Source organism: Pseudochaenichthys georgianus, chromosome 6 (assembly GCF_902827115.2).
Source record: "Pseudochaenichthys georgianus chromosome 6, fPseGeo1.2, whole genome shotgun sequence".
In the NCBI taxonomy this organism is placed as follows: domain Eukaryota; kingdom Metazoa; phylum Chordata; class Actinopteri; order Perciformes; family Channichthyidae; genus Pseudochaenichthys; species Pseudochaenichthys georgianus.
The window spans coordinates 23,618,841-23,635,387 of record NC_047508.1 but is presented as its reverse complement, the minus strand read 5'-3'; the positions used below and the strand labels follow the sequence as shown (position 1 = coordinate 23,635,387).

The 16,547-nt window shown below is 45.2% G+C and overlaps 1 protein-coding gene across 7 annotated transcripts in view; it reads right to left on the bottom strand.

Moving 5' to 3' along the window:
- ppfibp1b (PPFIA binding protein 1b) overlaps positions 1–15,525 on the bottom strand; it is a 40,022-nt gene extending 24,497 nt beyond the window's left edge. For 3 of the 7 annotated variants that reach the window (XM_034084855.1, XM_034084856.2, XM_034084859.1), the window contains exons 1-5: positions 15,341–15,524; positions 9,485–9,566; positions 6,961–7,166; positions 6,016–6,105; positions 5,788–5,901 (exon numbers count right to left, since the gene is read on the bottom strand). In XM_034084855.1, the coding sequence (XP_033940746.1) occupies positions 5,788–5,901; positions 6,016–6,105; positions 6,961–7,166; positions 9,485–9,548 (474 nt within the window). In that variant the 5' untranslated portion in view covers positions 9,549–9,566; positions 15,341–15,524. Of the gene's footprint in view, positions 1–5,787; positions 5,902–6,015; positions 6,106–6,960; positions 7,167–9,484; positions 9,567–15,340 lie in introns of all 7 variants that reach the window. The other 4 variants (XM_034084857.2, XM_034084858.1, XM_034084854.1 and 1 more) reach the window with 3 other exon arrangements.
- Positions 15,526–16,547: the final 1,022 nt, after the last annotated feature.

The following is a 16,547-nucleotide window of genomic DNA, read 5'->3' as shown; positions in this document are numbered from 1 at the left end:
AAATTATCTTTTAAATTGACAAACATCATATGTGTAATTCGTGGCACAATTCAAACGGGATCGAAAGATAATCTTTCTCTCTCCATTGACTTCAATACAAAACTTTTCCGAGGTCCACCGGAAGGGGAGGGACTTCGCCACTCTATAGGCATGCCAACTTGATGCTCTGCTCACGGATGAGCATACAAAACTATAGGTTACTTACGTAACCCCAGTTCTCAGAGTAACATGAAGTGAGATGTCTCACTATGGGATGCGCCTCATCGCGGAGCAAACAGAAGCATCAATCTCATTACGCCAATCCTGATTGGCTGGTGATCTTGACGTCAACGTCAGGGGAAATCACCCCCTATAAGTAGCCTGCGCCACGACGCATGCGTCATTCAAAATAAGCACCTCTTCTCGCTTCACCATAGCAAGGAGGGCCGTCTGGTGAGACATCTCACGTCATGTTACTCTTAGTACTGGGGTTACGTAAGTAACCTATAGTTCTCATTCATAACACTCCGTTCGATGTCTCACTATGGGAAATTGTAGCTCCCGTATTGCCAGACGAGCTTATCTTGAAAATCACCGATCAACCACAATTTAACAGGTAGAGTCCCGACTCAACAAGGTGCCCAGCACTGCTCGGGCCACGCTTGGAGCGGAGACGTCTAGCCTGTAAAAGCGGACAAAAGTGAGCAGCGAAGACTAGCTCGCCACTGCACAGATGTCTTGGATGGAAACACCCTTGAACAAAGCCCAGGATGTAGCCAGGCCCCGAGTCGAATGAGCACGCAGACCCGAAGGTGCTTGCAAATTCTGACTCGTATAGGCCAAAGCAATTGCCTCCACAATCCAGTGGGAGAGCCGTTGCTTAGTAACAGGCTTGCCCTTGTGAGGGTTAGCCCAGGACACAAAGAGTTGGTCATTAAGACGAAGCTCCTTTGATCTGTCCATATATGTGTGTAAAGCCCGGACTGGACACAACAGATCCTGCTGCTGCTCCCCGGAGGAAACCAGCGGCGGAGGAAATGCCTCAATGTTAATTGGGGTACACGAACCAACCACCTTTGGTGTAAAGGCAGGGTTGGGCTTCAACAACACTCTCGTTTGCTCTGGGGCGAACTGAGTGCATGAAGGATGTACAGATAGTGCATGGATATCACTGACCCGCTTGGCGGATGCCAGGGCCAGTAACAGCACTGTCTTGAGTGACAGATGTTTCATGTCAGCTCCTTCCAGGGGTTCAAATGGGGTCATTCTGAGCCCATTTAAAACCACTGCCAGGTCCCATAAGGGCACCAGCGACCTGGAGACAGGGAGGAGCCTGCGCGCTCCCTTCATAAAACGGCAGACCAAAGGATGTTGGCAAGCCGTCTTACCCTCAAAGCCCACATGGCATGCAGCAATAGCAGCCAGGTACACCTTGATCGTGGAGAAAGCTCTGTGTTTATCGATCAAGTCCTGTAGGAATGATAAAATCACCCCGACAGGACATTGAAAAGAGATGTGTCCTTCTTGAAGGCACCACTCCTCAAACACCCTCCACTTACAGTCGTAAAGAGACCTGGTGGAGGAAGCTCTCGCACTCTGAATAGTGTTTATCACCTTCTGAGGGAGTCCCACTGTATTCAGATTGTACCACTCACGGGTCAGGCCCATAGTGCCCCGCACTCTGGGCGTGGGTAAAGGATCGCCCCCCCCGCCTGAGACAATCTGTCCCTGCGTGGTGGGGGCTGCCACGGCTGCCCGCACAACAGCTGATATATCTCCGCCAGCCCGTACGTTGCGGGCTAGGGCGGAGCCATCAGGATAAGTGTGTGGCGTTGCTCCTTCATTCTGGCCAGAGTTGGGGGTATCAGAGCCAGGGGTGGGAACGCGTACAGAGGACCCGGAGGTCGATCGTGTACGAGTGTGTCCCCGCCTAACAGTGCGTTTAAATCGTGCATTAAAGAGAACAACTGTCATTGAGCATTTTTTCTTTATGCGAACAGACTTAACGCGGCTCCGCCGTAACGCACCCACAGCGGACTCACGATCCTTGGATGAGGAGTCCAGTCTGCATAGAGTGATGCACCTCTGGACAGTAGTTCTGTCCCGAGGTGCATCACTCCCGGTACCTGTGTCGTTCTCAGAGAGAGGAGACGTCTGCCGCTCCAAGGGATAAGTTTGTGTGCCAGTGTGTGTGACTGGAGACAACGCAACCTCCCTTGGCGGTTCATACACGATATCGTGTCGTCTGTCCTCACGAGGACATGGTGTCCTCTGAGAGAAGGCAGGAAGAGTTTTAGGGTGGGGAACACCGCTAGAAGCTCCGGGTGATTTACGTGTGCCCACTGGAGGTCTCTGCTCCAGAGACCCCTCACCGGGCGACCTTCGTAAATCCCCTATCAGCCTGTCTGACATGCGTCTGTGGTGACCACCTTCCGTGAAAGGACGGCACCCGTAGGTGCGTCCCGTACTAGAAAAGTCGGGTGTAGTGCCACTACGCATTACATAATAACCAATACTCTCCGCACGCCGTGGCGCGCGGGGTTTTGTTTTATTATGAGACCCATGTTGAGCGGGTGCTTTACGAGGACATTTGTCTGCGTAATCTGACTCTGCGTAATCTGACTCTGCTCGGTGGGCTTTATAGATAAAACCCTCCTTTCTAGGAGAGAACCTCTCTCTCCAGAATATGGGTTGACTCTCTCTGGGCTTGTGAGAACAGATAAAGTATAACTGTTTTGAGAAGCCCAGGCAGATGTCGTGAGTATCTCCTGCTGTATGCTCCTTAGAGCCAGCTGAGATGTCACGCTTACGGCTCCAGCCGGCACTGCGCATGCGCGTGACGGTGGTGCCCTTAAAGCCCCAGCCGGCACTGCGCGTGGCGGTGGTGCCTTCACAGACTCGTCAGTAATCCGCCTTTTGAGAGATGCCGTAGCTGCTCTCAGAAGGGGAACAATTGACGGGCTGTTTATTGGTTTTATTGATTTTCTTTTCATTTTTTTTTTGAGCTGCGCCCTCGGCCTGAAGCCTGGATGCGTCAGTGGCAAATGTTTTATAACGAAAGAATCAATCAACGTATGACATGTGTTTGTGCGGACTTGAGGATGGTGTTTAGGCATTTCTCGAGGCGGCGGGAACACATTCAGAGCCGGGGAATGAACTTCCAGCTCTGTCACAGAGGGGAGAAGGAGGCGCTGTCACGCCGCTCGCTTCTTCTTCCTCCTCGACTGCTGGCCGAAATTCTGGGTTGGCTGAGCCTGAGCTGCAGCCGGAGATTTTCTAGGCCAGCTTGCCCTTGTCTCCAGCCTGAGCTGGGGACTCGGGGTGGGCTGCGACCTCTGCTTGTCCGGTGCTTTAAACCGAGCAGAGTTCGAGGCAGCTTGGGTGAAGGACTGCTGCTGCGAAGGCAGCGGCTGGACCCTTCGAGGGAGGCAGAGGTGGAGTGCCTCGTCCTCCTTCTTCTTCGTCTCACACCTCCTTTGCATGGAGGCGAGAGCGGAGCCGAAAATTCCCTCGGGAACGATGGGCATATCCAGCACATCCTCCTTTTCCCGGTCAGGGAGGTGGAGGAGGTTGAGCCATCTCGCTCTTTCCTGCACCACCATGATCCCCATTACCTTGCCCGTGGCCTGGACGGCGCAGCGTTGGACACGGAGGCAAATGTCCGTGACCGCTGCCATCTCGTCCAGAGTGGCTGCCCCCGGGCTACCCGACAGGTCCTTGCAGAGCTCCGCTTGGTAAGCGGTTAGCAGCGAGGACACGTTCAGGGCCCTGGCGGACAACGCTGCAGCTTTGTAGGACTTTTCAGTCATTGTAGACTGAAAGCGGTCCGACTTTGCTGGCAGCGTGGGGTTCCTGCTCGGTGACGGGCCCACCTTCGGTAGGAGGTGGGCCGCTACCAGCGGTTCCATGGGCGGTATGCAGAGCAGGCCGAGCTTCTCCATTCCGTCGCAGTCTAGGGAGGAGGCACCCTGGATTGGGACCTTGTTGCTGAAGGGCCGGTCTCTCCACGAGACCGACACCTCATCCAACATCTCCGGGAAGACCGGAAGGAGTTGCCTCTTTTTGTCCGCTGCTTGGGGAAGATGTTTTCCCTCGTAGCGGGACCTGGAGGTCTCCTTGGCCATTTCAGGCCACGAGACGTTGAGTCTGGCCGCAGCACGTTTGCACACAGCCTGCAGGTCCATGCTCAGACCGGGCGAAGCTGGTGTGCTATCGCCCGGGAGAGCAGCCCTCGCCCCAGGCTTTGCAGCCTGGGCCGATGACATGAAGGTGTCCTCTTCCTGTTTATCCGACTCGGACAGGAGGAACGCCAGGGCGTCCTCCTCTTCGTCCTCCTCGTAGTCCAGCTTGAGGACATCCTCCGCGGGTGAGACCATGGTGAGGTCTAACCGGGAGCCCCAGCTTGGTAAAGCGCGGGAATCCGTTCCCGCGTGTCTTGTCGTCACCGGGTCCCAGCCTGCCAGGGCGCGGGATTCCGGTTCTGTGGCCATCGCAGATAATGAGCCCCAGACCGACACGGAGAGGGGTTCACTCTCTGTGGCGGACGCCCCCGTGTCTTGACTGCCGGCCGGCGGGTCCGTGGACATGGGGGGGGGGGGGGTCCTGTTCCGACAGGCTAGCTTGTCGTGCTAACCGTCGGCGGAGGCTCTTTACGGTGAAGCGGACACAATGTCCGCATGAGCCGGAGTTGTCGATAGCGCCTCGGGCGTGTTCCAGCCCGAGGCAGGACGAACAGACCTGGTGTGTGTCTGTGCCCGAGATCTTCAACCCGCAGCCGCAGAGTCGAGCCACCGAGTCCCTGACTCCTCTGGTGTGAGGGAGAGGGGCGTCCATCTTGGTCGCCTCGTGGCGTGGAGAGGGCCCGCTCTCGACAGGTAGGATGGGAGAAAAAGATATTACCACCTTGTCCTTAATTCGGAGAAAAGGACGGTGTGGGTCTTTTATTCCCGGAGAATACTGACTGGTGTGGCAGTATTCTCCTTTAATCCTTTCTTCCTCCGTGGAGAAGAGAAAAGAAAAAACTTCCTCGCTACCGTGGTGTCGGTAGAGAGGGAGCGAGCTAGCAACAGGTGTGCTGCTAGCTTGAAAAATCGGACCTACCTTACTTTCTCGGGGAAGAGAAGGGCGAGGTCGATTTCAAATACTAACAGCGTTAGTACTGCCGTCTTCCTGCAAAGCAGAAGGAGTAGCCGGCGAGCGCCCGTCGACCGAAATGGGTATTTGGGTTCAGTCTGTGGACAGTGAAGCTTGTCCAGCTACTATAGAGATGTGCTCTGAAGCGAGAAGAGGTGTTTGAATGACGCATGCGTTGTGGCGCAAGCTACTTATAGGGGGTGAATTCCCTGACGCTGACGTCAAGATCACCAGCCAATCAGGATTGGCGTAATGAGATTGATGCTTCCGTTTGCTCCGCGATGAGGCGCATCCCATAGTGAGACATCGAACGGAGTGTTATGAATGAGAACTGTTGAGATGATGACCAGTATGTGTGTGTATATATTTTTTTTTCTGGGAGTCTGCCCCCAAAAAACTGTTTTAAGTCCTGAGATAGTCAAATAAGACGGTGTGTAAAACTACACTGCCCAGCATATACTTCTGCCAGGGGATGCCACCCCTCAAAATCTCCTGCCACCCTCTTGCCACCCCATGAATATTTTTGAAAAATGTCTATGCACACGTTATTATTATTAATAATACAAATGATTATTATTTTATTTATTTGTAATCATCTCCTTTTATTTGTAATCATCTCGCGACCCCCACTTTGGGAACCCCTGATCTATACTACATATATAAACACACACACACCTGTTGCAGCATCTCCTCTGTGGCATTGAGTTTCTCTCTGTGCTCTTCCAAACACAGGTCCAGGTCTCTGATCTTTTCTCCCTGAGCCTCCACCTGGTCTGTCAGCACGCTCACCTGCGTGGAACCAAGAAGTCACTCAATGCAAAAGAAAAGTAAGATTGTATTTCTACCTAACCTGAATATATATGAAAAACGTGGTTCTTTATTTTATAACTGCTAGATGGTTACCTGAAGGACCAGAGACTCCTTATCAGTTTCGATTCTGGAAAGCCTCTCCTGGTAGTGGTCGCCCCCGCTCAGAGAGATGTGCCCGTTAGACTGCAGGGCGACAGAAAATATGGATTAAAAAAGAACCGTGACAGAACTGACATTTTAAAGAGCAGACAAGGGTAAGGGAGGCGGTACAGGTAAATTAATAATTCTGCTGATCATAACAACCTTGAAGGTTTCAGCGCCGAACACTGATCTCAGATTAAACTGTCTGTGCTGCTTTACAAACAAAACCTTACATGGCTGAGAAGAAAGCTCTCATTCACACTGCAGTGCACAGAGTGACTTACAGCATTACACACAAACTCTGCCATTTATCTGGCCTGCAGCCCATCGCTCTCCCAAACAACGCTCTGGTTCCCAAGAAGTCAGCGTGTTCCTTGAAGCACACAGGCTGGGACATTTACAACACTAGCATTTCATTTTGCATTCCCAGGGAACTCAGCAGAGGAAGACAGCCTATCCTTTGCTTAGCAAACAAGTCACTCGCCTACTTTCACACAGGACTGTTTGCCCAAGATTGTCTACAGTCATACAGTGTTAATGCAGCAGGCTGAGTGAGCACAACCAGAAGCAAACCAGATGTGCTAAAGCATGTTTTCAGACCTCCTCCACGGTTACGCAACTTCAACTGATTTAGATGCTGAAAGTGTTCCTTACTCCAGTTCCAGATTTTATCCAGATAAATCTGTTATGTGACGGAACCAATAGACTGACCTGACACCAGGCTACAGTATTCTGATGAGAAGATGTTACTGTACTTTGTGATCTTCACACTAAAGCACAGTTTTGATCTCGGCTAATGATGATGATGATCCGATCGGTTCAATGTTTCTAATGCTGCTTTTTTTTAACAGATTTCAGAGTCTTATGCAGCTTGTTTCCTCCATGAACAAATCTTACCAGGTGACCTTGGAGCCACTCCACCAGACTGTCAGCTGTGGAGTCGGGGATCTGGCAGCGTAGACTTTCCCTTTCATCGGTATCCATCAACTCCAGGATGCTACTGAGGTCTTCCAAAAGGTGAAGCGCCCGCAGGCTGCCCATGAAGGGAGAGGTAGGAGACTGGCAGTCATACATCCCATTGGAGTAGTCCAGAGCCTTGGAGCCTGAGCAGAAGTATAAAGGACGAGGCAAACATTAGGAGGAGCTATAATCCAAAAAAAGACACGTATTTACTGAATCTAATACTTCACTAGAAAGTATATTCTCATGTACTTCCTAAAAACTACTGCTCTTAACAGTACAGAGTTTGGAAAAAAAGTAAAGATTTCTTGTGAAATACAAGCGACTTGACTTTTGATACTTCCCTTTTCCTATTATTAACAATGGTATGTACTAGGGATGCCAGCGATTATTCGAATATTCGCTACAGTCTCCATAATCGAATATTATTTTTAAAAATCGATTTTTTTTAATTTTTTTCTGTATTTAATTTTTTTTCTGGCTTAGTTTCAACCAAAATATATATATATATGCTAATAATAGTAATAGTATTAATAATTGTAAATGGTCATTGGCAGAGTTGGGTGTAACGCGTTACTTTGTAACGCGTTACTTTGTAACGCGTTACTGTAATAATATTACTTTGTCGGTAACGGAGTAGTGTAACGCGCTACTTTTATAATCCAGTAATCACACTACAGTTACTAACATTGCCCCGACACGCGTTACTTCGTTACTTTCTAAAATCAGTCATAATCAAACCTCAACAAACACCTGCAAAGAACACATGCTAGGTGAAGCTAACGCACATAGCTGTTGTTTATTTATATATCTCACACACACACACACACACACACACACACACACACACACACACACACACACACACACACACACACACACACACACACACACACACACACACACACACACACACACACACACACACACACACACACACACACACACACACACACACACACACACACACACACACACACACACACACACACACACACACACACACACAGTTCTTCTTCTCTGTTTTCCGGTTGTTGCTTGTTTTGAATGACGAATACACACTACCGCTGCCTGCTGGTAAGGAGAGTTATTGCCACTCACGCATGCGCAGTTCGTATGTGCTCGGCTGAAGTCTGGCTCCAGTGCAACACATGGCCAACACGCAGACGCAACAGCGTGAGCAGAGATAGACTGCGCAAAATATACAGATAGCAGGAGACAGAGGACAGCCACGGTCAGATAGCAGGAGACAGAGGACAGCCACGGTCAGATAGCAGGAGACAGAGGACAGCCACGGTCAGATAGCAGGAGACAGAGGACAGCCATGGTCAGATAGCAGGAGACAGAGGACAGCCATGGTCAGATAGGAAAACATTCAGGAGCTATCTGGATCAGTCTTATGCGACAATGGAAACTGAACTAAAGAGAACATTTGAAACTTTAGCAGTCTGCGTGATCTGCCTGCAGGGAGGGGCGGGCCGGCCCTGCGAGTAAAGTAACGAGTAAAGTAACGAATTACTTTATGTAGATAGTAACGAAGTAGTGTAATATATTACTTTTTTTTAAAGTAATATGTAATATATTACTTTTTTTTAGTAACGACCCCATCTCTGGTCATTGGTCACACCACCAGTTTGTTTTACTGTAAACTTGGAGGAAGCCTGCGTGCAGAGCAGACTGCTGCTGCAGCACGCTACACACCGCCCCCACCCCCCCTCTCCCTCACACGTGCGACTAAAGATGAACAAAGCGGTCGAATAATCGATTATTATTCGCCAGGGCTGCCGAATAATCGATTTTGATCATGGTCAGTTTCTGGCAACCCTAGTATGTACTGCCATCATAGGCAGACTGCTATGAAGTATAGGTCTAAAGTGAATTACATAATCATGTCATTCGGCTTCACTCTGACTTCCGATCCTCTAAGCCTAGGGCCACATCCATTTGCGACACTAAAGAATGAGGTGATAAAATGAATTGGTCTATTGAGACACGATATCATTTGGTGTTTACATTGTATAACATAGCTACAAGCCACGCCTCGCTACGATGGTGTGTTAAAAGCGTACGAAGACGCCTGCGCTGCTAAACTAGCGGCGAATCCAAAGCCAGCGGCAAAGGCACCGGAGCTTTTACCTATCGACGAGGCTTTTGAAAAAGGCAAGAAGTTTGTTTGGGAAAATAAATATGGTCACTTTGAAGAGTCAAAACTGTTCTTGGCTTTGTTTTGTTCATAGTAGTAATGCTCATGTCATTTGCTCACGACTAGTCTTTTTTTTACCACCAGGTGTGCAAAAACTACAGGTACATTTAAAATATATATATATATATATATATATATATATATATATTATATTATTATCGGTTATCGGTATCGGTCTTGAGAAGCAGGAAGTTATCGGTCTCGGTTTCAAAAAAACAATATCGTGCATCCCTACTTAATTCTATAACAACACTTTACCTGCTATAATGCCATCCATCTGCTCCAGGGCGGCGGCCAACATGTCGCTGGCATCAGCCATCATCTTTAGTCACTGATTAACCTGAAGGAAACAATGAAACCGTAAAAAAAGAGAAAAAAGCTCAGGTTTAAAATCTGTTTTCTAACAGTATTTTAGTCATTTTTAAATAACAAAAAAAGCATCACAATACAGATGTTGCACTGATGATCATAGCTGAAAATGCACATTATTCAAAAGTCATATAAAGTGCTCTTATATATAAATGCAGCTCCTAAAAAGATCTACATTGGTAGTCTAACAAGTAGTAACACAAAGTAAAAACAAGCAATCTCACATTCAACAGAAAGGAATTTTAGATTAAAAACATCCGTGTTATGACTATTACCCCGCAGATAATCACAGTTTAGTCTATGGAAACAAATCCGTGTGACAGCAGCTGCTGTGTGCTCAAGATGTGAATATAAACATTGTAGGAAGAGGACAAATCCAGCAAAATACAGTCGTACTCAACTTTCTAGACAAAGAGCGCCCATGTTGGCGTTAAGCATACAGTATGATTACAGAAGGTTCCCACCCAGGAATTACACTGCAACTGCAGAACATCCTCAACAACCATATGCCAAAAAAGCGTTTGTGGGATGGGTTTGACTGTACTGACTGAGTGATATGTCAGAAAGCAAAGAGACATGATAACCAGGGATCTGTGACAGCTAAAGGCACACAAGAGTGAAACATAAACGTCTACAAAGGAAGTGATAAACACTCTATGCTGCATAGATCTCATGTAAATGTGTCGGCATACGTGATGAATAATGCAATACAAAATATCAATCAGGCCATTAACCTTATTGGCCCCATCAATGTCCTGCCAAATGGACACACTGTTTGGAGCAGAGATACATTTTAGTGTCCAAGCCTTGGACATCTGCCCAGGCAGCACAACGGATCTATTTTCTTTGGACGTTTAATCAAAAGGCTCTGCTGTATATATACAGGCATGCACAGGCACGTCCCTTTTTCTTTTCATATCGGCTGCCACACATCCTGGGAGTGCCCCACAGTGGGACGTAGCACCATTTACAAACTTTATGGAAACCACCCACAGACCTAACACTGTTATTTAAGCATTCCTGTGGGCACATTTTCCAATTTGTGTAAAATAAGCATGCACTAAAACATAGGATCTCCACAACACACGCACAGTAGGCTGAGAGGAGATGAGAGGAACCAGCATGCCATCAGTCAGCTCCAGAGTAAATGCTGAGTGGTTTCCAACAGTAGGGATCTGAAGGGGGGTCAAAATGCCTCTCAGACGGCTTGTCTCACTTATTGGACAAGCAGACGTACACCATGACATTTAAAAAATAAACTAAACCGAACCCAGGCTCTAATAGTTATTTCCAAACGCAACCATTATTAATGTTTTGGGAGCATTAGCAGGTTGTAGGTTAGGGAACAGTGTGCTCATTTAATTTGAAGAATTTAAAAGATGTCATTTCAATGGGTGTGTTTCAGAGGGGACCTAAATATATCAGGCCTATGAAAATGGTACATTCAGCAGTAGGAATGCCCCATTTGTGGCATCTGAGTGACATTTGCACTTAATAGAACTATAGTCATATCAACATGCAAAGGGTTGTCTAAAGTCTTTGGATAAAATATCAAAACCGTAACCAAAAAAGTTGTTTATTAACCCAATTATTTTTTGTTTATAGTATATTCTGAATGTCTTCATACTTGAGGAGTATCAACTGCTGGTATTGTTTTGTTGTGTGTGTGTGTGTGTGTGTGTTGTTCACAGCGCAGGCTAAGAAAGAACTGGCCAAACTGTATACACTTATGTCCTTCAGGCCAATACATGTGTACAGTACACACTGAGGCAAATGTTGTGCAACAAGAAAGAGAAAAATAGTTGGCGTAGACCTGCTTAAATCCATGTGATGGTTTTACTTTTTTCCAGACTAACGTTTCTTATTTTAAACTACAATCTACATCAGATAGAGGGCAGCCCAGGGTAGGAAAAAGGACTTAAGGAGCTTAAATAAATCACTACACTCCCACAACAGATGCAGTGGTCCAGTCTTTAAAGCACAGACACATTTTGGATCATGATGACTCAAACTGGAATGGAGGCCTGCAGGGTATCCTCCTCAAAAAGCCGAGTCAGCTCTTCTCTCAGAGCAGAAAGGCAAATATGGGTAAGGTTAACACTTGGCTTACAGCAAACGGACTTCAAACAGATCAGGCCAAGACCAGACCTGCTGCTCGGAGAGCTGCTTTCCACGTGTCAATCAATGCCAAACAGGTGTAAAGACTGAGCACTTCCCAGAAAGTCCAGAAAGAGATCAGCACAAAGAATGCCAAATTACAGAGGTCCACTCTGTCCTCACGTCCTGGGATGCCTCCACAGTAAGTACGTTTTGGGTAAACAAATCAGGGTTGTCTAGCAAGCAGGCACCCTGTCTGCGCCTCACTTTCCCTAAAAAGCATTACTGGAGCAAGAAAGGATTATATTCTTGACTAATGGATTCATTGTTTGTCTATAAAATGTCAGAAAACTGAGAATATTCACATTAAGATACTCAAGAGCACATTTTCTGAAAGGTTACATTTTCCCACAGCTTTGTCAAGTAATGAGTATAATACTTATGACCAAAGCTTCAATGATATGTGGATTCAAAACAAATCCCAAACAATTATTTTTGATAAAAGATGTATTGTTTAAGTAAATGTTTCTGTAAACATCAGGAGTTTCCATAGGTGTTCGTTTTATATCATATTAAAAAGAGAAAATATTTGCATTTGTAATAACATTAAGTCACACCTTGGAAACCTTGTTTGACTATTTTCTGACATTTTAGGCCATTACTTGAGATTTTTCACTTTTTGTTGAATTAAGAAAGCATTAACTAGGAGATATTTGCACCTGTATTTTCCCGTAAGTATATATTTCATCGGTGCATGCTTGTTTTCAAAGGAGACATCTCAAAAATCCCAACAAGCAAGCATCTCTCTCAAAAACAGAGTCTCACTGTCCGCCCTTCTATGAGCACCACTTACACCAACCATAAGACGCACAGAGAGGGCTTTGTTCGTGGTAGTGGGGTATTTTGACTGAGAGGCATGAGAAGACAAAGACGAGAAAAAAATGCAATGTTACGCTACAGTACACATGGCATTTGGAACAACACCTGCTTGCGTACTCTGTCCAGACCCAAAGAGCCTCAAAGCAAAACAAAAAGAAAGAAGAAGCATTCAAAAAGCAATCTTGCCCTTTGGTGAAAACATCCATATAATTCATGGAGACATGCGGAGAATAATGAATACAAGGGGGAGAGTGGACCGCTATAATGGCTTTTCAAACCCGTCAGCTCTGATCCCTTCAGGCAGGGAAAAACATCATAACCCATCCACACTGGACAGACACTACAGAGAGCGGACGTATTTCTGGTGAAAAAGAAAAAGGGAAGATCGTGTAGTCCTCAATCCAGAATGACCTCTACTCTTGAGCACACAGGAAATGGAGAGCAACATAGAAGCCTCAGGGCCACTTGTCTCTGAGGGGAGACAAGTGGCTGTAAACAAGTGTTTACAGCAGTCATGCAACTGCCTTTAACAGCTTGTGTTTTAGTTGCACTGGTGGTACAAAAGCCCGGGAAGAGAGGAATTTACAATCCAGACAAATCACACAGCCTTTTGCTTTACGTAACACAAAGCAATCTACGTATAGCTTTTTTTGTAGAAACCAGGTCTCACCACATAATGACACTTTCAATCCCTTGAGTCATCTGTGCCATGTCTAAGTCTTTACCCCTTGTTTCCATGAGTAAAGCTTAATTCTTGTTTCCAGACCTCATCATCAATTTGTCTTCAAACCATGAAGGCTCTGTTCAGCTCTAAAAATACTGTACCATGGGTAAGCTTCTCTTTAAACTTCATCCAAGTCTAAAACACTACTGAAGACCTATCTTTTTACATTGGCTGTTGTTTATACTTGAGATGTGTGTGATGTGTTCTGTTATTATGTGTGTTCCTTTCGGGACTCAACGTGGTCAGTGTTTTGTTGTTATGTTAACCTTACATTTCTGCCTCATGTTGTTATTGTATTCATGTTTCTGTGGTTTTAATTTGAACTTTTGTTCTTTCTTGTGAGGCACTTTGTGAATTATATTTCGGTGAAAGGTGCAATACTAAATAAACATATTATTATTATCATTATTAAGTGTGATTTTGGCACTCACCATATACCCTGTCGTGCCACACCATACAAGATACATGATATGATCTTGTGACAGGGCTTATGTTATCCAGTACAAGTTAAAGGATGCATGAATGTAACGGTGCAGTGAGCAGGCGGCTGTCTGCTGATTCTCCGGGTGTTTACACTCTCAGAGCTTTCCCCAGCCGCCGGCAGGGCGCTGCTCTCGTATAACCTGCAGCTATTTCCAACCCGAGTGAGCAGGCAGAACACATCATCACTAATTTTATACCACCAAACAATGCGGCTTATATGAAAGATGGTGTGGGTGCGAGGCTGATTGAGCCTTTTCTCTCTTTATAAACCATCAGGAACTTAAACTAAGTAACCAACAAGGCTTCTGTTTAATGGGCTATGCAGTATAAACACACTGAACAAAAGATGGAAATTGACCTTGATTCGAAAAAAGAGGCAACGTGATAAAATCTTCACATTTTCTTCCTGGCTGTATACACTATGCACGCACAGGATCATAGCTGCAATTCATTTATGTTGGACAGCAGCACACATTATTTTCATATTACTCATGCCTGCAATGCTTGCACCTTAAATTTCACTTATTTGTCTTTGACAATGAGCCAAAAAGCAATACAACACTGAAGTGCACACGTGGTACACATAGGTTTAGGTTGTGCAAATCAAAACAGCTGAAGGTTTACACACATTTGCTTTTTGTTTCAGAGCATATGACAATATCGTCACTCTGTATCAGCAAAACAAGTAAAAGATACTTGAGTTTTATAAGCCAAGTGTTCATTCTAAGTAAATTCCTTGGATTGTTTACTTTTGCTAAAGTAAAGACTGGAACGAAGTGAAATAGATTAATTTGGGTTTCCATTAACAGCTGGACAATAATTAACATATTGAAGGAAACCCCCAGAGTTAAATAAGAAAACAACTTCTTAAACTATCCCACACTTTGGATGTTATAGAAACTGAAGTGTTAAACTAATTGGATGCTCAGGCAGAGGTATTAACTGGAGGACAATTCAACAGCTGATCAAATGTCATGGCAGACAGTACACTTTACACAGTTACAGTATGGGTCAGTTCATCTTGGATAACTGGATTATAGTCGGTTCAAAAGTTTATCAGCACCACCTCAAGGCCACATCAAAACAGATGAAGTCTAAAGTAAAAAGAGGTGGCCTCGGGCTCTGGGAGTATCTCACTAACCACAATGTCTGGCAGAGGCTGAGTCAGAAACCCACGTCAGAAACCTTTAACCTCCCTTTACATAGCCGGGTCCCACCAAACACCATCGTTGGGTTTTGGTGTAAAACATTAAACGTCCCTATGCAATTGTAATGTTTGGATGACCCAAAAACATATGCTCTCGACGTTTTCTCTCCGTTTTAATGTGCAACAAGTGGAAAACTAACTAGCATAGCGTTACTAGCTGGTAAACTGTTGGGATGCTGGAAACCCTAGAAGTCCCAGGACCATTTGGAAAACAATTTCACAGCGGAAAAACTAAAAAAGTGGCCTTAACCGTTACAACATGAGTCACAGCAGTCCGTTTGTTCCCAATAAACGCCAGCAACTCATAACCCCAAGTTAGAATGCATAACAAATCACAGCCACAACTTCAACTTACCGGAAGTCTGCTCGACAAGATTTCGGGATTTCCTTCAGTTTGTTTTCTCAACTGTTTACAAAACCTCCACAATGCTCAGTTTCTGAACTTCTCCGTGCCAACCAGTGTTACCCCCGTCCGTCCACATCGCTACGCCATGATGTCGAAGTGTCAGGGCTTGTTAGTTGTTGGAAAACTCGGGACGTAACGGCTGGAAAATCCCGCCCCGCTGCGACCGGGATTGGCCCGTGAGCAGGAACTTTTTACATGACGAGAGTAGTGGTGCATTCATTGTCACATAGGGAAGATCGGACACATGTAATCTCAATAATAAAATTAAAGAAGTGTCATTCAAAATAGTACATATCCTGTAAAAAATAAAAAAGAGAGATTTAAAATTGATATTGACTATTCTTGTAATTTCCATGAAGAAACCATTTGTCATTAATTCTCAGTTTTTGTATAGTTTTGTTCTATTGTTTTCTTAACTTAACTTCAGGATGAGGACATTTGTATACACTTTAAAGGTAATGGATTTGATTAAAATGACTTTTTTTTAAATTATCTTTTGGGTAGAATGTTACATTCACAAGAATTAATTAATGGACTGACTCTAAAGCAAATTATTTAAGATGTTTCCTCAGAATTACAATAATATGACACCACTATTACAAACAGTAAAAAATCACAACGCAATCAAAACCAAATGTATTGATATTTGACTATTTTTTTCTTTTTATATTTCTTTCTTTCTTTCTTTTATGTCAATATAATGTTTGATGTTTATATTTTCTTGAGTAAAGGAGATACACAATAGGCCTATATATGGAAGATCGGACAGGAGTGTAACTCCTCACTGTTGATGTCAGGGATGGGCAGGACGCAAATATAATTTTTTGAAAGGCATTCATCTTTTCTGTTTATCTGTTTGGAAACTGATCATAACAATCACATTTAACCGCAGACTGACAACCCTAAACTTGTCGACCTCAATGACGATGGTATCTTCCACGTTGTGCTTAACATTTAATGCAGCATTCCTCAAAGTCTGGGAGCTGTTCAGAAACAAGCACAGGCGACATCGAGCGGTCTAGAAGTGTCAGTGGTGGAAGTAGCATCCACTATCCACAATGTAGTCATACTACTGTGAAAAACAGTCCAATACAAATACACGTTATGAGTTCAATTGTTTTATTTAAATAGAAGTACAGACACATTTACAGCAGTA